Below are 27,531 nucleotides of genomic sequence, written 5' to 3' on the forward strand. Positions count from 1 at the left end.
CACCTAAAAATCCATATGATTGCTTATTTTTTGCGCCACCAATTCTACTTTGTAATGACGTCAGTCATTTTGCCCAAAAATCTACGGTGAAGCGGAAAAAAAAATCATTGTGCGACAAAATTGAAAAAAAAATGCCGTTTTGTTAATTTTGGGGGCTTCCGTTTCTACGTAGTACATTTTTCACTAAAAATGACACCTTATCTTTTTTCTGTAGGTCCATACCATTAAAATGATACCCTACTTATATAGGTTTGATTTTGTCGTACTTCTGGAAAAAATCATAACTACATGCAGGAAAATTAATACGTTTAAAATTGTCATCTTCTGACCCCTATAACTTTTTTATTTTTCCGTGTATGTGGCGGTATGAGGGCTCAATTTTTGCGCCGTGATCTGAAGTTTTTAACGGTACCATTTTTGCATTGACAGGACTTATTTATCGCTTTTTATTCATTTTTAAATTATGTAAAAAGTGACCAAAAATGCACTATTTTGGACTTTGGAATTTTTTTGCGCGCACGCCATTGACCGAGCGGTTTAATTAATTATATATTTTTATAATTCGGACAGTTCCACACGCGGCGATACCATATATGTTTATTTTTATTTACAATGTGTTTTTTTTTTATGGGAAAAGGGGGGGGGGTGATTCAAACTTTTAATAGGGGAGGGGTTAAATGATATTCATTCACTTTTTTTTTTCACTTTTTTTCTGCAGTGTTATAGCTCCCATAGGGACCTATAACACTGCACACACTGATCATTATCATTGATCACTGGTTTCTCATAGGAAACCAGTGATCGATGATTCTGCCGCTTGACTGCTCATGCCTGGATCTCAGGCACTGAGCAGTCATTCGGCGATCGGACAGCGAGGAGGCAGGTAGGGACCCTCCCGCTGTCCTGTAAGCTGTTCGGGATGCCGCAATTTGGCCGCGGCTATCCCGAACAGCCCATTGAGTTAACCGGCACTTTTTACTTTTGCTTTTAGCTGCGTGGCTCAGCTCTGAGCGCGCGGCTAAAGGGTTAATAGCGTGCGGCGCCGCGATCGGCGCTGCGCGCTATTAGCGGCGGGTCCCGGCTTCACTATGACGCCGGGCCCACCGTGATATGATGCGGGGTTACCGTGTAACCCCGCGTTATATCACGGGAGCAGGACCAAGGACGTACCTGTACGTCTTTGGTCCTTAAGGGGTTAGAGGGGTACTCCCTAAAGGTGGAAAACTTTATTTATTTTTATTTTTTTAAATCAACTGGTGCCAGAAAGTTAAACATCTTTGTAAATTACTTCTATTAAAAAATATTAATCCTTCCAGTACTTATCAGCTGCTGTATGCCCCACAAGAAGTTGTTTTCTTTTTACATTTATTTTCTGTCTGACCACAGTGTCCTCTCTTGGCACCTCTGTCTGTATCAACAACTGTTCAGAGCAGGATAGGTTTGCTATGGGGATTTGATCCTTCTCTGGAAAGTTCCTGACATGGACAGAGGTGTCAGAAGAAAGCACAGTGGTCAGACAGAAAAGAAATTAAAAAAGAAAAGAAGTAGTATACAGCAGTTGATAGGTACTGGAAAGGTTAACATTTTTAAATAGAAGTCATTTACAGATCTGTATAACTTTCTGGCACCAGTTGATTTAAAAAAAAAATAATAATTTTCCACCGGTGTACCCCTTTAATACTGTGTGATATTGCGCATACCAAAGGGGGTAGTGCCCCTCAAGTGTAACTGATTGTCTGTCCCGTGCCGTTAGAATTCTGCTTCACCTGGGAGAAAAAACCTTTGCATCTGGAATCATAGGAAGCAGGGAAACCTATGGTATGTTACAGATAGATTTGCCTGAAAAAGCTTGAAATAAGTGAAAGATAACATCTCACAGAGATTTAATGGATGGGCAACACAACCACCACCACATACGGAGGAGTTTGCATGACATCTCCAGCAAAGGCTTGAAAAGGAAGGGTACACAGGGTAGACATCTTCGGGACAGTTGATCAAAGAGATGCCAAGTTAAGTCTGCAGAGTAGCTGCTAACTGGTGGAGCAGACAGACTAGAGAAAAAACAAACAAGTCAAAGGTCAAAAGTGGGTGGTTACAATATACAAAATCCAGTATCTAAACCAGAGAAGAACCAGGAGAGAACAACTTAGAGTCAATAAGGGGTCAAACAATTAAGGTATATTCAAGTTAAACAAGCAAGTCCAGAATAGTCAAGGATTGTGCCACAATTTAGATATACCAAGTCGCAAGCACTGCAGGTAGTATACCATACTCAATAAGCAGCAAGGTAGAAGGGACAGCAGTTTCAAACAGAGCTCAAAAATTTACTTCCCTAACCCAATCCCTGACTTATCCTTTGACTGAACCTTCTCAGTGGCCTTTCAGAATCTGTTGGTTGTTTGACAAACTCCTGTAAATAGGCAACCAGCTGTGGCATTGTAAATGTGCCACTAGGCCCTGTCCCACCACTTTCTACTTCCGTCCCCCAACATTTAAAAGGCCAAGTTTTTCCTTTGCTGGCATCTCTGTTTTTTTCCTGCTCCAGACACCAGTAAGGGAATAAGACCAGCTAGAATTTCCCCTACATCACCTCCACTCACCAGCCTTTCCACTTAATGCTTACATCCTCCACCACCTTTCTACTTCCCACACTGCCAAATCAGCCACATATGTTGTACAGAAGCAGCAGTGGATATAAGCATGAAATAAGATTGATAAGCTCAGCTGCTGCTTAAAGGATGTTTTCTTCTGACAAGTTTATCTGTTTGTAGCCTTCTCAATGCTCCTTTATAATAAATATGAATACTGAATTGTGCTTTACATGTGCCACGCATGGCATACTGCAGTAGAGCTGGAATAAATAGGACTAGCTATTTGCCCTTCTGTTGATGCTACTACAAGAAGACCCAGATCTTTCTTGCCCATCAGCATTATGGTATATATTTTCTTGGTAAAGCGTATTGAAGTTTAAGATCTGTATATTTTGGATATTTCCACAGGAAAACTTTTAATACCGGCAAAGAAGACATCACAGGGAGGCAACCCATGGATGTCTGTCATCATGTCCTGGTTTTTGGTTCAGGTAAGTTTTAAATGTGTGACTTATGGGGTAAGAATGAGTTGACTGGGATATGGATTATTTTTTTAATCATGCAGAATGGATATTTTGATTCTGAGACTTACATATACTGCACATCTTTATATCTCTAACACCACTGTTGTTGGTAATCTTAGGCAAAAATGACTAAAATACTATGGACTGTAACCTTAATTCCATTTTTGGAAATCTGTCATCAGTTTCACCTGCATGAACCTTTTCGTACAGACAGGTAGTTCTTCTGTATCATCCGTTTCGGGGCCGACATGGAACATGGGCGGAGCTTTGTGATGATGTCATGAAGCTCCACCCATGCCCCAAGTCGGCCCCAGAACGGAAGATACAGAAGAAGATAGCGGAAGAACTGGAGCACTAAACAGGATCATGTAAATATGGCCTGCACTACCTGCCTGTACCAACAGATTAGTGCAGGTAAAACTGATGACAGATTTCCTTTAATGGCACACATCGTTTAATACCTTTTTGCCTCTCCACATTAATGCTGACATAACACATCACTTTTTTAATGATGTGGCTATATCATACGGGGTTAATTTAGTTATTTTTTATTTTATTGATGCTGTTTCGGGGGTACATATAGTTTGTGTTATTTAAAAAAAACTGTTGAATATCTGTGATTAAAGGCATATCGATGGTCATTAGGGGGTTAAAAGGATTGTACTAGATTAAAAAAAAACATGGCTGGCAAAAGCAGTGCCCTAACTGTCCACAAGTTTTGTGTGGTATTGCAGCTTAGACCCAATGGAAATGAGCTACAGTACAAGACATTGGCCCTCATTTACTATTCTAAACCCGACTTGTTTTGTCGGTTTTGTTTTGGCGCATCTTTGTCTGCGACATGTCGCAGACATCGTGCGTCAGTCTGCGACATGATGCAACATTTTTTCCTGACAGACCCGATGTGGATTCTCCCAAACCCGAAAAAGGGGCGTAACCTGACATTTCTGAGCTTTCCCACCTATTTATAAAGGTTTCCAACCCGAATTTGTTGAATTGTTGTGGATTTTTTCCCCACAACTCAGAGGAGTTGGAAACCAAAACCTACAAAACCCAGTGCGACAAACAGGATGCGACATAATAATAAATACCAGGGGAAAAAAGCAATTGGGTAAGAAAGCAAGATAGACTTACAACCCGATTTTCTAAGTAAATGAGGGCCATAATGGACAGATGTGAAGTTGATTCTGGAAGAAGCATCAATGTTTTTCTGACCCTGCAAAAAAAGAGAAAGCAATAGTAAAAAAAAAACCTGAAAAATCTAAACAGTTCTAAATTTCTAGAACTGTTATACACATGTATTAGTAGTAACTTTAAAAAAGGAGTAAATGTATTTTGTTCAATAAGGGATTCAGTGCATAGAGAATAATGTGTTACTACATAATTCCCAGTATATCTTTGTCCAGTCTGGGCATCCTGACTGCCGCTCTTTATATGTGTTTCATTGTATTACTAAAATAGGGTTGATTAATTGATCTAACATACTTTATTGTAATTATACCTGATAAACATTTGCTTGGCTATCCCCAGCCTCAGTCACTCCCTCCATCTAGGCTATGGGTCAGTGTTTGCAGACTACAACTCTATCACACTCTATGCTCATCATTTACTTCCGACAGCTTAGCATCGATTATCTAGATCAGTGATATTCAGGCAGGGTATCCTGACAACTCAGTGGTCACACTGTCTGCTGCTAAAGGAAATTTATACTGGAGATATTTAAAGGGCTAAAGAAAACACAGCTTGAAAAAAAAAAGCTGAACTAGAAGAGAAAAGCTAAATGAAATGGAATATCTCAAATCAGCAGCTGGGTACAAAGAGAGAATCTTTATTAGAAAAAAATGCTAATGTGGGGAACTGTGTTATATTGCTGTCTTGCTGCATTTAGCCCATTTAGATTATTTATTTCTTTGATTGTATTTTTATTGTAATGCTTGTAATAGAAATAAATAAATTGTCGTGTACCTGGTGGTGCTGTACACATAAATAATATGCATATGAACAAATCATTTACACTGAAACCACACAAGTGAAAATTGTAGCTGAAAAAGACTCACTGCCCTTTAGTAGTACTTTAGTACCAGGTATCGGAATATTTATAATGATATTTATTTAGTACTTTAGGTATTAGAATATTTATATATCTGTTACTAAGATGTGCTTCTCAATACACTTATTTTAAAATATTACTCTGTGCATGACAACAAAATTATGTCTGGGAGAAGCTAAGGGAGTTAGCAAGTTGTTGCAAGGGGGTCCTTCTTTTCACACTTTAAATCCTATTTGGTATGCTTCTCCTGACTAATAGATCCTTAGGGTTACAAACAGAGTGGATCCTCAGGGCTACAAACAGCTTAGCGCAGGACAGACTTTAGTGTAGAGTCTAAGATATTGTTACGCCGAGCGCTCCGGGTCCCCGCTCCTCCCCGGAGCGCTCGCTACACTCTCCTCACTGCAGCGCTCCGGTCAGATCCACTGACCCGGGGCGCTGCGATACCGCCTCCAGCCGGGATGCGATTCGCGATGCGGGTAGCGCCCGCTCGCGATGCGCACCCCGGCTCCCGTACCTGACTCGCTCCCCGTCGGTCCTGTCCCGGCGCGCGCGGCCCCGCTCCTTAGGGCGCGCGCGCGCCGGGTCTTTGCGATTTAAAGGGCCACTGCGCCGCTGATTGGCGCAGTGGTTCCAATTAGTCTGATCACCTGTGCACTTCCCTATATCACCTCACTTCCCTTGCACTTCCTTGCCGGATCTTGTTGCCATCGTGCCAGTGAAAGCGTTTCCTTGTGTGTTCCTAGCCTGTGTTCCAGACCTCCTGCCGTTGCCCCTGACTACGATCCTTGCTGCCTGCCCCGACCTTCTGCTACGTCCGACCTTGCTTCTGTCTACTCCCTTGTACCGCGCCTATCTTCAGCAGCCAGAGAGGTGAGCCGTTGCTGGTGGATACGACCTGGTCACTACCGCCGCAGCAAGACCATCCCGCTTTGCGGCGGGCTCTGGTGAAAACCAGTAGTGACTTAGAACCGGTCCACTAGCACGGTCCACGCAATCCCTCTCTGGCACAGAGGATCCACCTCCTGCCAGCCGGCATCGTGACAGTAGATCCGGCCATGGATCCCGCTGAAGTTCCTCTGCCAGTTGTCGCTGACCTCACCACGGTGGTCGCCCAGCAGTCACAACAGATAGCGCAACAAGGCCAACAGCTGTCTCAACTGACCGTTATGCTACAGCAGTTACTACCTCAGCTTCAGCAATCATCTCCTCCGCCAGCTCCTGCACCTCCTCCGCAGCGAGTGGCCGCTCCTGGTCTACGCCTATCCTTGCCGGATAAATTTGATGGGGACTCTAAGTTTTGCCGTGGCTTTCTTTCCCAATGCTCCCTGCACTTGGAGATGATGTCGGACCAGTTTCCCACTGAAAGGTCTAAGGTGGCTTTCGTAGTCAGCCTTCTGTCTGGAAAAGCCCTGTCTTGGGCCACACCGCTCTGGGACCGCAATGACCCCGTCACTGCCTCTGTACACTCCTTCTTCTCGGAAATCCGAAGTGTCTTTGAGGAACCTGCCCGAGCCTCTTCTGCTGAGACTGCCCTGTTGAACCTGGTCCAGGGTAATTCTTCCGTTGGCGAGTATGCCGTACAATTCCGTACTCTTGCTTCAGAATTATCCTGGAATAATGAGGCCCTCTGCGCGACCTTTAAAAAAGGCCTATCCAGCAACATTAAAGATGTTCTGGCCGCACGAGAAATCCCTGCTAATCTACATGAACTCATTCACCTAGCCACTCGCATTGACATGCGTTTTTCCGAAAGGCGTCAGGAGCTCCGCCAGGATATGGACTCTGTTCGCACGAGGCGTTTCTTCTCCTCGGCTCCTCTCTCCTCTGGTCCCCTGCAATCCGTTCCTGTGCCTCCCGCCGTGGAGGCTATGCAGGTTGACCGGTCTCGCCTGACACCTCAAGAGAGGACACGACGCCGCATGGAGAACCTCTGCCTGTACTGTGCTAGTACCGAACACTTCCTGAAGGATTGTCCTATCCGTCCTCCCCGCCTGGAAAGACGTACGCTGACTCCGCACAAAGGTGAGACAGTCCTTGATGTCTACTCTGCTTCTCCACGTCTTACTGTGCCTGTGCGGATGTCTGCCTCTGCCTTCTCCTTTTCTACTATGGCCTTCTTGGACTCCGGATCTGCAGGAAATTTTATTTTGGCCTCTCTCGTCAACAGGTTCAACATCCCAGTGACCAGTCTCGCCAGACCCCTCTACATCAATTGTGTAAACAATGAAAGATTGGACTGTACCATACGTTTCCGCACGGAGCCCCTTCTAATGTGCATCGGATCTCATCACGAGAGGATTGAACTTTTGGTCCTCCCCAATTGCACTTCTGAAATTCTCCTTGGACTTCCCTGGCTTCAACTTCATTCCCCAACCCTGGATTGGTCCACTGGGGAGATCAAGAGTTGGGGGCCCTCTTGTTCCAAGGACTGCTTAAAACCGGTTCCCAGTAACCCTTGCCGTGACTCTGTGGTTCCTCCTGTAACCGGTCTCCCTAAGGCCTATATGGACTTTGCGGATGTTTTTTGCAAAAAACAAGCTGAGACTCTACCTCCTCACAGGCCTTATGATTGTCCTATCGACCTCCTCCCGGGCACTACTCCACCCCGGGGCAGAATTTATCCTCTATCCGCCCCAGAGACTCTTGCCATGTCTGAATACGTCCAGGAAAATTTAAAAAAGGGCTTTATCCGTAAATCCTCCTCTCCTGCCGGAGCCGGATTTTTCTTTGTGTCCAAAAAAGATGGCTCCCTACGTCCTTGCATTGACTACCGCGGTCTTAATAAAATCACGGTTAAGAACCGCTACCCCCTACCCCTCATCTCTGAGCTCTTTGATCGCCTCCAAGGTGCCCACATCTTTACTAAACTGGACTTAAGAGGTGCTTATAATCTCATCCGCATCAGAGAGGGGGATGAATGGAAAACGGCATTTAACACCAGAGATGGACACTTTGAGTATCTGGTCATGCCCTTTGGCCTGTGCAACGCCCCTGCCGTCTTCCAAGACTTTGTTAATGAAATTTTTCGTGATCTTTTATACTCCTGTGTTGTTGTATATCTGGACGATATCCTGATTTTTTCTGCCAATCTAGAAGAACACCGCCAGCATGTCCGTATGGTTCTTCAGAGACTTCGTGACAATCAACTCTATGCCAAAATAGAGAAATGTCTGTTTGAATGCCAATCTCTTCCTTTCCTAGGATACTTGGTCTCTGGCCAGGGACTTCAAATGGATCCAGACAAACTCTCTGCCGTCTTAGATTGGCCACGCCCCTCCGGACTCCGTGCTATCCAACGCTTTTTGGGGTTCGCCAATTATTACAGGCAATTTATTCCACATTTTTCTACCGTTGTGGCTCCTATCGTGGCTTTAACCCAAAAAAATGCCGATCCCAAGTCTTGGCCTCCTCAAGCGGAAGACGCCTTTAAACGGCTCAAGTCTGCCTTTTCTTCGGCTCCCGTGCTCTCCAGACCTGACCCTTCCAAACCCTTCCTATTGGAGGTTGATGCCTCCTCAGTGGGAGCTGGAGCTGTCCTTCTACAAAAAAATTCTTCCGGGCATGCTGTTACTTGTGGTTTTTTTTCTAGGACCTTCTCTCCGGCGGAGAGGAACTACTCCATCGGGGATCGAGAGCTTCTAGCCATTAAATTAGCACTTGAGGAATGGAGGCATCTGCTGGAGGGATCAAGATTTCCAGTTATTATTTACACCGATCACAAGAACCTCTCCTACCTCCAGTCTGCCCAACGGCTGAATCCTCGCCAGGCCAGGTGGTCTCTGTTCTTTGCCCGATTTAATTTTGAAATTCACTTTCGGCCTGCCGATAAGAACATTAGGGCCGATGCTCTCTCTCGTTCCTCGGATGCTTCTGAAGTTGAACTCTCTCCGCAACACATCATTCCTCCTGACTGCCTGATTTCCACTTCTCCAGCCTCCATCAGGCAAACTCCTCCAGGAAAGACCTTTGTTTCTCCACGCCAACGCCTCGGAATCCTCAAATGGGGTCACTCCTCCCATCTCGCAGGTCATGCGGGCATCAAGAAATCTGTGCAACTCATCTCTCGCTTCTATTGGTGGCCGACTCTGGAGACGGATGTTGTGGACTTTGTGCGAGCCTGCACTATCTGTGCCCGGGATAAGACTCCTCGCCAGAAGCCCGCTGGTTTTCTTCATCCTCTGCCTGTCCCCGAACAGCCTTGGTCTCTGATTGGTATGGATTTTATTACTGATTTACCCCCTTCCCGTGGCAACACTGTTATTTGGGTGGTCGTTGATCGATTCTCCAAAATGGCACATTTCATCCCTCTTCCTGGTCTTCCTTCAGCGCCTCAGTTGGCTAAACAATTTTTTATACACATTTTTCGTCTTCACGGGTTGCCTACGCAGATCGTCTCGGATAGAGGCGTCCAATTCGTGTCTAAATTCTGGAGGGCTCTCTGTAAACAACTCAAGATTAAATTAAATTTTTCTTCTGCATATCATCCTCAATCCAATGGACAAGTAGAAAGAATTAACCAGGTCTTGGGTGATTATTTACGACATTTTGTTTCCTCCCGCCAGGATGACTGGGCAGATCTTCTTCCATGGGCCGAATTCTCATATAACTTCAGAGTCTCTGAATCTTCCTCCAAATCCCCATTTTTCGTGGTGTACGGCCGTCACCCTCTTCCCCCCCCTCCCTACCCCCTTGCCCTCTGGTCTGCCCGCTGTGGATGAAATTTCTCGTGACCTTTCCATCATATGGAGAGAGACCCAAAATTCTCTCTTACAGGCTTCATCACGCATGAAGAAGTTCGCGGATAAGAAAAGAAGAGCTCCTCCCATTTTTTCCCCTGGAGACAAGGTATGGCTCTCCGCTAAATATGTCCGCTTCCGTGTCCCTAGCTACAAGTTGGGACCACGCTATCTTGGTCCTTTCAAAATTTTGTGCCAGATTAATCCTGTCTCTTACAAACTTCTTCTTCCTCCTTCTCTTCGTATTCCTAATGCCTTTCACGTTTCTCTTCTTAAACCACTTATCATCAACCGTTTCTCTCCCAAATCTGTTCCTCCCACTCCTGTTTCCGGCTCCTCGGACATCTTCTCCGTCAAAGAGATTCTGGCATCCAAAAAGGTCAGAGGGAAAACCTTTTTTTTAGTTGATTGGGAGGGTTGTGGTCCAGAAGAGAGATCCTGGGAACCTGAGGACAATATCCTAGACAAAAGTCTGCTCCTCAGGTTCTCAGGCTCTAAGAAGAGGGGGAGACCCAAGGGGGGGGGTACTGTTACGCCGAGCGCTCCGGGTCCCCGCTCCTCCCCGGAGCGCTCGCTACACTCTCCTCACTGCAGCGCTCCGGTCAGATCCACTGACCCGGGGCGCTGCGATTCCGCCTCCAGCCGGGATGCGATTCGCGATGCGGGTAGCGCCCGCTCGCGATGCGCACCCCGGCTCCCGTACCTGACTCGCTCCCCGTCGGTCCTGTCCCGGCGCGCGCGGCCCCGCTCCTTAGGGCGCGCGCGCGCCGGGTCTTTGCGATTTAAAGGGCCACTGCGCCGCTGATTGGCGCAGTGGTTCCAATTAGTCTGATCACCTGTGCACTTCCCTATATCACCTCACTTCCCTTGCACTTCCTTGCCGGATCTTGTTGCCATCGTGCCAGTGAAAGCGTTTCCTTGTGTGTTCCTAGCCTGTGTTCCAGACCTCCTGCCGTTGCCCCTGACTACGATCCTTGCTGCCTGCCCCGACCTTCTGCTACGTCCGACCTTGCTTCTGTCTACTCCCTTGTACCGCGCCTATCTTCAGCAGCCAGAGAGGTGAGCCGTTGCTGGTGGATACGACCTGGTCACTACCGCCGCAGCAAGACCATCCCGCTTTGCGGCGGGCTCTGGTGAAAACCAGTAGTGACTTAGAACCGGTCCACTAGCACGGTCCACGCAATCCCTCTCTGGCACAGAGGATCCACCTCCTGCCAGCCGGCATCGTGACAGATATCCTCCGATGTTTACCCTTATGCCTCCTAAGAGGTATGATCATTCGGACAAACTTTTCATATATCCATAGTAAAAGTGAATAAAAACTTTGTAACTTCTTTCTTTTGTTATCAAACTTTTTTGCTGCTGCTAAACGTTTCCACTCTACAGATGGTGGAAGGGGAAGCTTTATCCACCAGCTCTGGGAGAACTGCAAATTAGAGATGAAGCCATAGAGGAATGCCATATACAAGTTATAGTGGGGATGAAAAGTTTGGGTGCCCCAGGTAAAAATTTGTATTAATGTGCATAAAGAAGCCAAGGAAAGATGGAAAAATCTCCAAAAGGCATCAAATTACAGATTAGATATTCTTATAATATGTCAACAAAAGTTAGATTATATTTCCATCATTTACACTTTCAAAATAACAGAAAACAAAAAAATGGCGTCTGCAAAAGTTTGGGCACCCTGTAGAATTTATAGCATGCACTGCCCCCTTTGCAAAGCTGAGACCTGCCAGTGTCATGGATTGTTCTCAATCATCATCTGGGAAGACAAGGTGATGTCAATCTCAAAGGTTTTAAATGCCCAGACTCATCTGACCTTGCCCCAACAATCAGCACCATGGGATCTTCTAAGCAGTTGTATAGAAATCTGAAACTGAAAATAGTTGACGCTCGCAAAGCTGGAGAAGGCTATAAGAAGATAGCAAAACTTTTTCAGATGTCAATATCCTCTGTTTGGAATGTAATTAAGAAATGGCAGTCATCAGGAACAGTGGAAGTTAAAGTTAAAGATCTGGAAGACCAAGAAAAATATCAGACAGAACAGCTCGCATGATTGTCAGAAAAACAATTCAAACCCCACATTTGACTGCACAATCCCTCCAGAAAGATCTGGCAGACACTGGAGTTGTGGTACACTATTCCACTATAAAGAGATACTTGTACATATATGGTCTTCATGGAAGAGTCATCAGAAGAAACCTCTTCTACGTCCTCACCACAAAAATCAGCATGTGAACTTTGCAAATGAACATATAGACAAGCCTGATGCATTTTGGAAACAAGTTCTGTGGACCGATGAGGTTAAGATTGAATTTTTTGTCTGGAATGAGCAAAGGTACGTTTGAAGAAGACGTAGAACAGAATTTAATGAAAAGAACCTCTGTCCAACTGTTAAGCATGGGGGTGGATCAATCATGCTTTGGGGTTGTATTGCAGCCAGTGGCATAGGGAACATCTCACAAGTAGAAGGAAAAAATGGATTCAATAATATTTCAGCAAATTTTGGATGCTAACTTGATGCCATCTGTGAAAAAGCTGTAGTTAAAGAGAGGATGGCTTCTACAAATGGATAATGATCCTAAACACACCTCAAAAGCCTTCACAATCTTCTGACCTCAACATAATTGAAAATCTATGGATAGACCTTAAAAGAGCAGTGCGTGACAGACAGCCTAGAAATCTCAAAGAACTGGAAGACTTTTGTAAGGAAGAATGGGCAAAGATACCTCAAACAAGAATTGAAAGACTCTTGGCTGGCTATAAAAAGCGTTTACAAGCTGTGATACTTGCCAAAGGGGGCAGTACAAGATATTAACTCTGCAGGGTGCCCAAACTTTTGCAGACGCTATTTTTTTGCTTTCTGTTATTTTGAAAGTGTAAATGATGGAAATTAAATCTAACTTTTGTTGACATTTTATAAGAATGTCTAATCTGTAATTTGATGCCTTTTGGAGATTTTTCCATCTTTCCTTGGCTTCTTTATGCACATTAATACACATTTTTACCTGGGGTGCCTAAACTTTTGATCCCCACTGTATATGGCCAGAAATAGTGCTACTCCTTATGTATACATAGGCCAGTTTATCCTGAAAAATTTCCCGAAATAACAGGTACACTTTAACCCCTTATCGGTACTTTGCGCACCAGGACATACATTTATGTCCTGTACATGAACGCCATGTCGGTCATGTACGGCAGGTCCCGGTTGCTGATAGCAGCCAGAGACCCGCCGGTAATGGCCGACATCTGCGATCGCACGGATGTCTGCCATTAACCCCTCAGATGCCGTGATCAATACATATCATGGCATCTGTGGCAGCGCTGCTACATTTTATGCTGATCTGATCGCTGCAGGGATCAGATCAGCTAACATGGCGGACGGAGGTCCCCTCACCTGCCTCCCCGGCTTCTACTACTCTGGTCTGAGCAGACCAGAGCAGAAGATAGCCGATAACACTGATCAGTGCTATGCCCTATGCATAGCACTGAACAGTATTAGCAATAAATCGTCCCCTATGGGGACACAAAAAATGTAAAAAAAAATTTAAAAAAGAGGTTAAAAAAAAAAGGGAAAAATCACATTTTGTATCGCCGTGTGCGTAAATGTCCAAACTATTAAAATATAATGTTAATGATCCCATATGATGAACAGCGTGAACGTAAAAAAAAATCCAAAATTGCTGCTTTTTTGTCCCATAAAAGAATTAATAAAAGTTTTAAATACACAAATGTGGTATCAATAAAAAGTAAATAATGAGCCCTCATACCGCCGCTTATACGAAAAAATGAAAAAGTTGTAGGTCGTCAAAATAGAAGGATTTTAAACGTACTAATTTGGTTAAAAATTTGAAAATAGAAAAGTATGTACCGTATATACTCGAGTATAAGCCGACTCCCCTAATTTTACCCCAAAAACCCAGGAAAAGTTATTTACTTGACTATAAGCCATGGGTGGGAAATACATCATCCCCCTATGTAATCATCCAGACCCCCATCATCATCCAGACCCCCGTCATCATCCCCCCCTTCATCAGTGGTCTTTAACCTGTGGACCTCCAGATGATGCAAAACTACAACTCCCAGCAAGCCCGGACAGCCATTGGCTAGTGACATTGCCTTGACGACGACGCACAGGGACGTTGCGCATGAACCTCCCTGTGCGTCGTCGTCAAGGAAACGCCACTACTCTGGGGCCGGGCCAGAAGCACGGAGAAGAGGCCCTCCCGGTGAAAATGGAAAGCCCGCAATGACTAACCATCCCCACCGGATGGTCCCTGCAGCATAGATGGCCCGGACCAGCTCACCCTAACTTCCCGCCGAGGGGAGGTGAGTACAAAACAACATGATGATGAAGGCCGAAGTGGTTTTCAATTGCGGACCTCCAGAGGTTTCAAAACTACAACACCCGAGTTAATTCCAGTATAAGCCGAGGGGGGCGTTTTCAGCACGAAAAATCGTGCTGAAAAACTCGGCTTATACTCGAGTATATACGGAAATCATGGATATCGTATTGACCCACAGAATAAAGAACACATGTCATTTTTACCATAAAGTGTACAGCGTGAAATCGAAACCTTTTAATTTCCCCACACAAATAGAATTTGTTTGGTTGCACCATACATTTTATGGTAGAATGAGTGATGTCATTACAAAGGACAACTGCTCACGCCAAAAACAAGCCCTCATACCAGTCTGTGGATGAAAATATAATAGAGTTATGATTTTTAAAACGCGAGGAGGAAAAAACAAATGCAAAAATAAAATCGGCCTGGCCCTTAAAGGGTAGCTCCCACCATCCTATTTTTTTTTTCTGTCCCTGACTATTGCCAGTCTATCCCTAACCCCCTCCCTGCTTTTAATTTTTATTTTTACTATATTAAAAATAACTTTTTTTCTGCCTGGTAGTGTGCTCACTACCAGGCAGACTTCCCCAGCAGGCACCACGTCACTGATGCCTGCTGAGGGGGGGTGGGGGACTTCCGCCCTTAGTTCATCTACACAGGGTGCCTCCAGCTGTTTCACTACTACAACTCCCAGCTTGCCCTGACATCTATTGGCAGTCAGGTCATGCTGGGAGTTGTAGTATTGAAACAGCTGGAGGCACCCTGTGTAGATAAACTATTAGTTAGTTACATGCGGCGCTACGGCGCTAGCTCGTTCCCTCCGTTACCCCCCCCCCCCCCGCGCGCCATACCCCGTTTGGTGAGAGAATGATTGTGATCATTTCCAACCTTTATGAACCTACCCTCAGGCCAAGTTTATTCTTGGTTTTTCAGTGAGGTTTATCGGCTCCACGTTTTGCCGTTTATTGGATGCTACATGAAAATATAGATAATTTGTATAATGTGCTTTTTTGACCTGCATGGGGTACTGTTATTGTGGCTTTCCATTAAAAAGCTGTAGTTAAAGAGCACATGCAGTTCTGTGGCAGTTTTAACCATAGTTTCTATCTGTAAGTGCAATGCCGAAGCATTAGAAATCATGTTATAGCCATTTTTAATCTCATGAATATTAACCTCTTCAGGACATAGGGCGTATGCGTACGCCCTGCATTCCAAGTCCTGAAGGACCGAGGGCGTATCCATACGCCTGTGGGAATTCCGGTCCCCACCGCTAGCCGGTTGGGGACCGGAGCCGGAAGCCTGCTGAAATCGTCGGCATCCCGGCATATCACCCAGGGGGGTCATTATGCCCCCCCATGTTGGCGATGGCCGCAGATCTCTGGACAATTCAGTCCAGCGATCTGCGGCGATTCCGGGTCAATCGGGTCTCCAGTGACCCGTGACCCGGAATTACTGGCTGATCGGGGCCGTCTCTGACGGCCCCGAACAGCCATAGCCTACAGGGGTGAGGTGGCACTGGTGCCACCTCACGATCGCCCCGATTTGTCGGCCGGTTTACCGGACGACCAATCAGGGCGCCTGCTGCGGGTGTCACTCCCGCAACCCGCTCCGCCCCTCTTCCGGAGGACATGAGTGGGTGCGGAACGTGGACCCCGGGAGCTGAGGACCCCGATCCCCGGCATCAATGTTGGGATCGGGGCCCCAGGAGCTGCGGCGGCGGCGAGGGACTGACCTGTGTCCCGGAGCAGCAGCAGGAGGTGAGTGACAACCTCCTGCTGTTGCTTAGCAACAGCTCCCAGCATGCAAAAAGGGCATGCTGGGAGCTGTAGTTATGCAACAGCAGGAGGCAGACAACCACAACTCCCAGCATTCCCTTATGGGCATGCTGGGACTTATGGTTTTGCAACAGCTGGAGGCACATTTTTTCTATGGAAAAGTGTACCTTCAGCTGTTGTATAACTACAACTCCCAGCTTGCACAAACAGCTAAAGTGCATGCTGGGAGTTGTATTGGTGCATCTGCTGGTTGCATAACTACAACTCCCAGCCTGCCCGTTGGCTGTCGGTGACTGCTGAGAGTTGTAGTTTTGCAACAGCTGAAGGCACAATGGTTGTGAAACTCAGAGTTTTTTTTTACCTAACTCAGTGTTTCCCGACCGGTGTGCCTCCAGCTGTTGCAAACTACAACTCTCAGCAGTCACCGTACACTATGCACCGGACATGCTGGGAGTTGTAGTTTTGCAACAGATGGAGGCACACTGGTTGTGAAACACTGAGTTAGGTCACAAACTCAGTGATACATAACCAGTGTGCCTACAGCTATTGCAAAACTAAAACTCTCAGCATGTACAGTCTGTCAGTGCATGCTGGGAGTTGTAGTTTTGCAACAGCTGGATGTCCCCCCCCCCCCCCCCCCAATGTAGACGTACAGGGTACACTCACAGGGGCGGAGGTTTACAGTAAGTATCCGGCTGCAAGTTTGAGCTGCGGCAAATTTTCTGCCGCAGCTCAAACTGCCAGCGAGAAACTACTGTGAACCCCCGCCCGTGCGACTGTACCCTAAATACACTACACTACACTAACAAAAAATAAAATAAAAAGTAAAAAACACTACATATACACATACCCCTACACAGCCCCCCTCCCCTCCCCAATAAAAATGAAAAATGTCTGGTACGCCACTGTTTCCAAAACGGAGCATCCAGCTGTTGCAAAACAACAACTCCCAGTATTGTCGGACAGCCGTTGACTGTCCAGGCATGCTGAGAGTTTTGCAAGAGCTGGAGGCACCCTGTTTGGGAATCACTGGCGTAGAATACCCCTATGTCCACCCCTATGCAATCCCTAATTTAGGCCTCAAATGCGCATAGCACTCTCACTTTGGAGCCCTGTCGTATTTCAAGGCAACAGTTTAGGGTCACATATGGGGTATCGCCGTGCTCGGGAGAAATTGTGTTACAAATTTTGGGGGGTATTTTCTGCTTTTACCCTTTTTAAAAATGTAAATTTTTGGGGAAAACAAGCATTTTAGGTTAAAAAAATTTTTTTTTAACATATGCAAAAGTCGTGAAACACCTGTGGGGTATAAAGGTTCACTTAACCCCTTGTTACGTTCCCCGAGGGGTCTAGTTTCCAAAATGGTATGCCATGTGTTTTTTTTTTTTTTTGCTGTTCTGGCACCATAGGGGCTGCCTAAATGCAACATGCCCCCCAAAAACCATTTCAGAAAAACGTACTCTCCAAAATACCCTTGTCGCTCCTTCCCTTCTGAGCCCCCTACTGCGCCCACTGAACACTTTTCATAGACATATGAGGTATGTTCTTACTCGAGAGAAATTGGGCTACAAATACAAGTAAAAATTTTCTCCTTTTACCACTTGCAAAAATTCTAAAATTGGGTCTACAAGAACATGTGAGTGTAAAAAATGAAGATTTAGAATTTTCTCCTTCACTTTGCTGCTATTCCTGTGAAACACCTAAAGGGTTAAAACACTGACTGAATGTCATTTTGAATACTTTGGGGAGTGTAGTTTTTATAATGGGGTATTTGTGGGGTATTTCTAATATGAAGACCCTTCAAATCCACTTCAAAACTGAACTGGTCCCTGAAAAATATCGAGTTTGAAAATTTTGTGGAAAATTGGAAAATTGCTGCTGAACTTTGAAGCCCTTTGGTGTCTTCCAAAAGTAAAAACAAGTCAATTTTATGATGCAAACATAAAGTAGACATATTGTATATGTGAATCAAAAAAAAATCATTCGTAATATCCATTTTCCTTACAAGCAGAAAGCTTCAAAGTTAGAAAAATGCAAAATTTTCACATTTTTCATCAAATTTACGGATTTTTCACGAAGAAAGGATGGAAGTTACCACAAAAATTTACCAATATGTTAAAGTAGAATATGTCATGAAACAACAATCTCGGAATCAGAATGATAACTAAAAGCATTCCAGAGTTATTAATGTTTAACCCCTCAAGGACCAGGCCATTTTACACCTCAGGACCAGAGCGTTTTTTGCACATCTGACCACTGTCACTTTAAACATTAATAACTCTGGAATGCTTTTAGTTATCATTCTGATTCCGAGATTTTTTTTCGTGACATATTCTACTTTAACATAGTGGTAAAATTTTATGGTAACTTGCATCCTTGCTTGGTGAAAAATCCCAAAATTTGATGAAAAATTTGCATTTTTCTAACTTTGAAGCTCTCTGCTTGTAAGGAAAATGGATATTCCAAATAAAAAAAAATTTGATTCACATATACAATATGTCTACTTTATGTTTGCATCATAAAATTGACAAGTTCTTACTTTTGGAAGACACCAGAGGGCTTCAAAGTTCAGCAGCAATTTTCCAATTTTTCACAAAATTTTCAAACTATTTTTCAGGGACCAGTTCAGGTTTGAAGTGGATTTGAAGGGTCTTCATATTAGAAATACCCCACAAATGACCCCATTATAAAAACTGCACCCCACAAAGTATTCAAAATGACATTCAGTCAGCGTTTTAACCCTTTAGGTGTTTCACAGGAATAGCAACGGTGCCAGAACAGCAAAAAAAGAACACATGGCATACCATTTTGGAAACTAGACCCCTTGAGGAACGTAACAAGGAATAAAGCGAGCCTTAATACCCCACAGGGGTTTCACGACTTTAGCATATGTAAAAAAAAAAAATGTGTGTTTCCCCCCAAATTTCACATTTTTGCAAGGGTTAATAGCAGAAAAGACCCCCCAAAATTTGTAACCCCATCTCTTCTGAGTATGGAAATACCCCATGTGTGGACGTCAAGTGCTCTGCTGGCGCACTACAATGCTCAGAAGAGAATGAGCGCCATTGAGCTTTTGGGAAAAAAATTGTTTGGAATGGAAGTCAGGGGCCATGTGCGTTTACAAAGCCCCCCGTGGTGCCAGAACAGTGGAACCCCCCACATGTGACCCTATTTTGGAAACTATACCCCTCACAGAATTTAATTAGAGGTGCAGTGAGTATTTACACCCCACTGGCGTTTGACAGATCTTTGGAACAGTGGGCTGTGCAAATGAAAAATAAAATTTGCAAAAATCTGTCAGACACCTGTGGGGCGTAAATGCTCACTGTACCCCTTATTACATTCCGTGAGGGGTGTAGTTTCCAAAATGGGGTCACATGTGGGTATTTTTTTGGGGGGGTTTATGTCAGAATCGCTGTAAAATCAGCCACCCCTGTGCAAATCACCAATTTAGACCTCAAATGTACATAATGCGCTCTCACTCCTGAGCCTTGTTGTGCACCCATAGAGCATTTTACGCCTACATATGGGGTATTTCCGTACTCAGGAGAAATTGCGTTACAAATTTTGGGGGTCTTTTTTTCCTTTTAACGCTTGTGAAAATAAAAAGTAAAGGGCAACACCGGCATGTTAGTGTCAATTTTTTTTTTTTTTTTACACTAACAAGCTGGTGTAGCCCCAACTTTTCCTTTTCATAAGGGGTAAGAGAAGAAAAAGCCCCCAAAATTTGTAGTGCAATTTCTCCCGAGTACGGAAATACCCCATATGTGGCACTAAACTCTTTCCTTGAAATACGACAGGGCTCCGAAGTGAGAGAGCGCCATGCGCATTTGAGGACTAAATTAGGGATTGCATAGGGGTGGACATAGGGATATTCTACGCCAGTGATTCCCAAACAGGGTGCCTCCAGCTGTTGCTAAATTCCCAGCATGCCTGGACAGTCAGTGGCTGTCCGGAAATGCTGGGAGTTGTTGTTTTGCAACAGCTGGAGGCTCCGTTTTGGAAACACTGCCATACAATAAGTTTTTCATTTTTTTTTGGGGGGGGGGGGGACAGTGTAAGGGGGGTGTATATGTAGTGTTTTACTCTTTATTAGGTGTTAGTGTAGTGTAGTGTTTTTAGGGTACATTCACACTGGCGGGTTACGGTGAGTTTCTCGCTAGAAGTTTGAGATGCAGAGAAAAATTTGCTGCAGCCCAAACTTGAAGCAGGAAACTTACTGTAAGCCTGCCCATGTGAATGTACCCTGTACGTTCACATGGGGGGGCAAACCTCCAGCTGTTTCAAAGCTACAACTCCCAGCATGTACTGACAGACCGTGCATGCTGGGAGTTGTACTTTTGCAACAGCTGGAGACACACTGGTTGGAAAACCTTCAGTTAGGTTCTGTTACCTAACTCAGTATTTTCTAACCAAACGGCAATCAGCTGTCTCGGCATGCTGGGAGTTGTAGTTGCGTACCTCCAGCTGTTGCAAAACTACAACTCCCAGCATGTACTGATCGCTAAAGGGCATGCTGGGAGATGTAGTTATGCAATAGCTGGAGGTACGCAACTACAACTCCCAGCATGCCGAGACAGCTGATTGCCGTTTGGACATGCTGGGATTTGCAGTTTTACAACATCTGCAGGGCTACAGTTTTAGAGAACACTGCAAAGTGATCTCCAAACTGTGGTCCTCCAGCTGTTGCAAAACTACAATTCCCAGCATGCCCTGACAGCAAACAGTTGTTTGGGAATGCTAGGAGTTGTAGTTTTGCAAGATCTGGAGGGCTACAGTTTAGGCACCATTATACAGTGGTCTCAAACTGTAGCCCTCCAGCTGTTGCAAAACTACATATTCCAGCATTCCCAAACAGCTGTCTGGGCATGCTGGGAGTTGTAGTTTTGCAACATCTGGAGGGCTACAGTTAGAGACCACTGTATAATGGTCTCAAACTGTACCCTCCAGATGTTGCTAGGCAACTCACCGGCTTCCGTCGGATCCAGCCGCACGTCATCGCCGCCCACCGATCTCCGTCGCCTGCAGCCTCCGACGCCCGCCCGGATCGGTAAGTGGATCTTCGGCGCCGGTCCCCGTCGTTTCCCCGTCCTGCCCCCCCTATTGTGGGAGGGCAGGACGGGGAAAACGAAAGTAAACCCCCACGCCATCGATCTGCTATTGGTGGTCGCGTCTAGACCACCAATAGGAGGGGTGGCACCCGTGCCACCTCACTCCTATGGCTTCAGTGGGATCCTGGGTGTCTTAGACACCCGCGATCCCCCTTACATTCCCGGTGACCGGGTCACTATAGACCCGTAATGACGCGGAATCGTGCAAATCGCAAGTGTGAATTCACTTGCGATTTGCCGCGATCGCCAACATGGGGGGGGGTCTGATGACCCCCCTGGGCATTTGCACAGGAATGATTTCAGCAGGCATCCCGCTCCGATCCCCGCCCGGCGCACGGCGGGGACTAGAACTGCTCATGACGTAAATGTACGTCCCTGGTCCTTAAGACCCAGGGTGTCGGGACGTACCGTTACGTCATGGGTCCTGTAGGGGTTAAATTGACAGTGGTCAGATGTGCAAAAAACGCTCTGGTCCTTAAGGCCAAAATGGGCTTGGTCCTGAAGGGGTTAAGGATCCACAAATCCTCGAAAGTCCCTTATGTCTGAAAATTCACAGCTGACAGACAGTATTCACTGTTTTGGTGTACAGACTCCAAAGCACAAAATCTGTATGTATTATGTTGTGCACCTGTTTCTTAACATTTCCAGCAATTTGCAAAAAATGTCTGTACAGCTGTAAAACTGATATATGTATATTGTGAGACGTAAAAGAACAGTAAAAGAAAATGCGACTTGAGAATAAACTATCAGGATGTCACTCTGTAACATGTATTTCCAGCTTGGTAGCTGTAGGCCTCTCATGAGAAGTATATCCTTTTGGACAGTACCCTCCGGTACGTCTCATCCTCCACTGGTAAATATGTATTTTAAAAAGTTTGTTTTGGTACTTTGATTAGTGATAAAAGCATGTCTCTGATGTATACATACTTTCATGGTAATGCCACTTTCATACATTTTATTATTTTCTTGCATGGAGCTTTTATTGTTTAAGCCATCTGACAGACATCTTTTGCTGTAGCTTTAGGTTTTTAATTTGCTTTCAGTGGTCGACTCACCCCTATTTTGAAGCCGTTTCCTTGTTAAAACAGATTGAGCAACTTGCCTTTTACTTTTTGGAGCACCAACTATGCATTTTGCAGTGTACATATTTCTCTGTGAGACCAATGATTTACAAAAATGCCCGTACAGCCGTAAAAATGACAGGTGTGCCTTAGAAAAGGCATGAAAAACAGTAAAGGAAGAAGTTATTATAAAAAACAACACAGAATGTTATTTTGTAACTCATGATTCTATGTTACCTATATTATAAAGTTGTTAAGGTGATGAGTTTATTTAGAAATAAGTATTTGGGCTCACTGCAGAGCATCTTCCACAAAATGTTATATTCCTCTTAAAAATAATTCCTTTCTTCTTCCATTCTGCAACTGATTGTATCCTCTCCTTTCACATATTTAACAGTCCCATTTGCACCATATTCAATAGACACACACAACATTTTGTTATTGCATATTAGATCCGACTCTGTTAATATTAGTGCTGTGCATGAAAAGTGGATAGGATGCTCGATTTTTCTTGTACTCTGGATATCTTCTGTCTCGCATATATATGGCTCCCATTGGTAAGAGGTAATTGACCGTTTAGTGGTGCCATGTCGCTCCTGTTCGCTCCTGTTCCCCTGTACCTGCTTTATTTATTCCTGATTTTCATGTTAAGCTGCCACACTTTGCTTGATGGAGTGTTAAACATATCAAGGGCAAGCTGAAATAAACAAATATAAGGGAAGGGGATGAGAGGAAAGATAACAGCAAAGAGGGAGAGAGCCAGGAAGGTAAAAAATGTGAGATAAGAGATTTAGTATCTTAACCCTCTATTATTTTTTACTTGCTTGTCCTTATGAGGCTCCAGAATGTTCAACTGTACAGGATTTTGGGACAAGATTTACAGGACATTATATAGTCTCATTAGTGAATTTATATGAAAATATATCATATTATTACATTGTAACGCTGAGCGCTCGCAGTGTTCTGTTCATGCTTGCAGCGCCCCGGTCAGACTCGCTGACCGGGAGCGCTGCTCTGTGTCCCCCGGCGGGGATCCGATCAGCTCGGCGCGACGTGCCTGCCCGCGGGTCGCATCCCGATCATCTCACCTGCCCCGTCCTCCTGCTCAGTCCCGGCGGGCGCGGCCCCGCCCTCTAGGGCGCGCGCACGCCGGGTCTCTCAGATTTAAAGGGCCAGTGCACCATTAATTGGTGCCTGGTCCAATCAGTTCCTAATCACTCCCTACACATAAAAACCCACTTCCCCTTCCTGCCCTTGCCGAATCTTGTTGCCTTGTGCCCTGAGAAAGAGTTTAGTGTGTTCCTTGCCTGTGTATCCAGATCTTCTGATGTTGCCCCTGACTACGAACCATTGCCGCCTGCCTTGACCTTCTGCTACGTCTGACCTCACCTCTGTCTAGTCCTTGTATACCGCGCCAGTCTCAGCTGCCAGAGAGGTCAAGTCGCTACTGGGGGACACGACCTGGTAGTTACCGCCGCAGCAAGTCCATCCCGCTTTGCGGCGGGCTCTGGTGAACACCAGTAACTACTTAGAACCGATCCTCCAGTATGACCCACGCCATCGCCTCTCTGGCACAGAGGATCCACCTCCTGTGTCCTCACCAGCCGCCAGTCCGGATCCTGACAGTAGATCCGGCCATGGATCCCGCTGAGGTGCCGCTGCCGAGTCTTGCTGATCTCTCTACCGTTGTTGCCCAGCAGTCCCAGCAGATCGCCCAACAAGGACAACAGCTGATGCAGTTGACCGCCATGCTCCAGCAGCTTCTGCCTGCCCAGCGTCAACCATCTCCTCTGCCAGCTCCAGCTTCTCCTCCACTCCGAGTCGCTGCAACTACCTCTAGACTCCGATTGTCTCTCCCGGAGAAATTTGATGGGGACTCTAAGATGTGCCGGGGATTCCTGTCCCAATGTTCCTACACCTTGAAATGATGTCCGACCAGTTCCCCACAGAACGGTCGAAGTTGGCTTTCGTGGTCAGTTTATCTGGAAAGGCCTTGTCCTGTGCCACACCGCTGTGGGACCGCAACGATCCCGCAACTGCTTCTGTCCAGTCCTTCTCCGAAGTACGCAGCGTCTTCGAGGAGCCAGCCCGGGCTTCCTCTGCCGAGACGGCTCTTCTGAATCTCGTCCAAGGGAGCTCTTCAGTGGGCGAATATGCTATCCAGTTCCGCACCCTCGCCTCTGAGCTAGCTTGGAACAACAAGGCCCTCTGCGTGACCTTCAAGAAAGGTTCATCCAGCCACATCAAAGATGTTCTGGCTGCACGAGAAATTCCTGCTACCTTGCCTGAACTCATCCAGTTGGCCACCCACATAGATATGCGTTTCACGGAAAGATGCCAGGAGCTCTGCCAAGAAAAGGATCTTGTTCACACCAGGCGGTTTCCTCGCTCGGTACCTCTCTTCCAGAGTCCTCTGCAACCTACCCCTGTGCCTCCTGCCGAGGAGGCTATGCAAGTGGACCGGTCTCGCCTGACCCAAGAAGAGAGAACTCGCCGCCGAAATGGAAATCTGTGCTGGTACTGTGCCAGTACTGAACATTTCCTTAAAGACTGCCCTATTTGCCCTCCGCTTCAGGGAAACGCACGCACCTAGTTAACGTGGGACAGGAGTTACTAGGTGTGAATTCCTCCTCTCCACGCCTGATCTGACTATTCCAGTGCAGATTTCTCCATCCGCTAACTCCTCCTTCTCTGCGGTGGCCTTCCTGGACTCTGGTTCTGCAGGAAACTTTATTGAAGCCTCGTTCATCAACAGATTTAACATTCCAGTTACCCGTCTCATTAAACCTTTCTTCATCTCATCTGTAAACGGAGAGAATCTGGACTGCACCATGCGTTACCACACAGAACCCTTGCTCATGACCGTTGGAGTACTCCATCAAGAAAAAATTTTATTCTTTGTTTTGCCGAATTGTACCTCGGATATTCTGCTTGGCTTACCCTGGCTCCAGTGTCACACTCCTACCCTCGACTGGACCATTGGGGACATTAATTCCTGGGGCTCTTCCTGCCACAAATGTTGTCTTTAAGTCAGTACCAATCAGCCAAGTTCCCATGGCTACTCCATTGCCTGGCCTACCTAAGGCCTACCAGGACTTTGCTGACGTCTTTAGTAAAAAGCAAGCGGAGGTCTTGCCACCACATAGACCTTACCACTGTCCTATTGACTTGCTCCCTGGTACCACACCGCCCCTTGGCAGAATTTATCCTCTCTCCGCTCCAGAAACCAAGGCCATGTCTGAATACATTCAGGAAAATCTTAAGAGAGGTTTCATTAGGAGCGGGGTTCTTCTTCGTTGCCAAGAAGGATGGTTCACTACGCCCCTGCATAGACTATCGTGGCCTCAATAAAATTACTGTAAAGAACCGCTACCCTCTGCCTCTCATCTCTGAGCTCTTTGACCGTCTGTGCGGAGCAAAAGTTTTTACAAAGCTAGACCTCAGGGGTGCCTATAACCTCATCAGAATTTGTGAGGGAGATGAGTACAAAACCGCTTTTAACACCAGAGATGGCCACTTCGAATATCTTGTCATGCCATTTGGACTTTGCAATTCCCCTGCAGTCTTTCAAGATTTTGTCAACAAAATCTTTCGGGACTTACTGTATACCTGCGTAGTTGTCTACCTAGATGACATCCTAATTTTTTCCTCCAACCTTGAGGAACACCGGCTCCATGTTCAAGTGCTTCAGCGCCTTTATGTAAACCATCTTTACGCCAAATTAGAAACATGCCTTTTTGAACGCAGTTGTCTTCCTTTCCTGGGATACCTGGTCTCTCGACAGGGTCTTCAAATGGATCCTGACAAGCTCTTCGGTCTTGGATTGGTCACGCCCATCTGGACTTCGTGCTATCCAGCGCTTCCTCGGATTTGCCAACTACTATCGTCAGTTTATTCCCCACTTCTCCACCATTGTTGCTCCTATTGTGGCACTGACGAAGAAAAATGCGAATCCGAGGTCCTGGCCTTCCCAAGCGGATGAAGCTTTTACTCGCCTTAAGGCCGCCTTCGCACCAGTTTTGTCTAGACCAGATCCACTGAAGCCTTTCTTCCTTGAGGTTGACGCCTCTTCAGTAGGAGCCGGGACCCTCCTTCTTCAAAGAACCGCTAAGGGAAAAAAACGTCACTTGCGTTTTTTTCTCTAAAACTTTTTCGCCTCCTGAAAAAAACTATTCTATAGGAGACCATGAACTGTTGGCCATCAAGTTGGCACTTGAAGAGTGGAGACATCTCCTGGAAGGGTCCCTTCATCCTATCACCATCTACACTGATCATAAAAATCTGTCCTATCTCCAGTCCGCCCAGCGTTTAAATCCTCGCCAGGCCAGGTGGTCGTTGTTCTTTGCCCGCTTCAATTTTCAAATTAATTTTCGTCCTGCAAACAAGAATATCAGGGCAGATGCCTTATCCCGTTCCACCGATGCCACCGAAGCCGAGACCATTTCTTCTACTCCTGCTTCTCTGGTGCCAGTTCCTCCAGGAAAAACTTATGTTCCTCCACGTCTTCGCCTCCAGACTCTCAAATGGGGTAATTCCTCCCATCTGGCTGGTCACGCCGGAATTAAAAAATCCATACAGTGGATTTCCAGGCACTACAGATATTACTGATTTTGTACGGGCCTGTACAGTATGTGCACATGATAAAACTCCACGCCAGAAGCCTGCAGGTCTTCTCCACCCCCTGCCGGTGCCTGAACAGCCATGGTCCCACATAGCCATGGACTTCATCACGGACCTTCCTTCATCTCATTGCAACTCCGTCATTTGGGTGGTTGTTGATCGTTTTTCCAAAATGGCTCATTTTGTCCTGCTTCCTAGCCTTCCTTGTGCGCCACAGTTGGCAAAGCAATTTTTTCTGCACATTTTCCGTCTCCACGGGCTTCCCACGCATATCGTCTCTGATAGAGGCGTTTAATTTATCTCAAAATTTTGGAGAGCACTCTGCACTCAAAGATCAAATTGAATTTCTCGTCCACCTATCACCCTCAATCCAATGGACAAGTGGAAAGAGTGAACCAAATTCTTGGTGACTATCTGCGACATTTTGTCTCCTCCCGCCAAGATGATTGGGTTGACCTGCTGCCCTTGGCCGAATTCTCGTACAATTTCAAGAATTCTGAGTCTTCCGCTAAATCTCCATTCTTTGTAGTGTACGGCCGTCACCCACTGCCCCCTCTCCCCATTCCCACTTCATCTGGAGTTCCTGCCGTATATGAATTAACTCAGGACTTCTCATCTATCTGGAGGGAGACTCAAAAGTCGCTCTCACTGGCCTCGTCTCGCATGAAGAGACATGCGGATAAGAAGAGAAGAACTCCTCCTGTCTTTGCCCCT

At 45.9% G+C, this 27,531-nt stretch overlaps 1 protein-coding gene across 6 annotated transcripts in view; it reads left to right on the plus strand.

Annotated features, from left to right (window-relative positions):
- The window catches only part of LOC130361886 (solute carrier family 12 member 9-like), a 338,026-nt gene that overhangs the window by 230,979 nt on the left and 79,516 nt on the right, over positions 1 to 27,531 (plus strand). For all 6 annotated transcript variants that reach the window (XM_056565518.1, XM_056565522.1, XM_056565523.1 and 3 more), the window contains exon 8: positions 3,000 to 3,082. In XM_056565518.1, coding sequence (XP_056421493.1) covers positions 3,000 to 3,082 — 83 coding nt within the window. The remainder of the gene's footprint in view (positions 1 to 2,999; positions 3,083 to 27,531) is intronic.

Source organism: Hyla sarda, chromosome 3 (genome assembly GCF_029499605.1).
Source record: "Hyla sarda isolate aHylSar1 chromosome 3, aHylSar1.hap1, whole genome shotgun sequence".
Classification (NCBI taxonomy): domain Eukaryota; kingdom Metazoa; phylum Chordata; class Amphibia; order Anura; family Hylidae; genus Hyla; species Hyla sarda.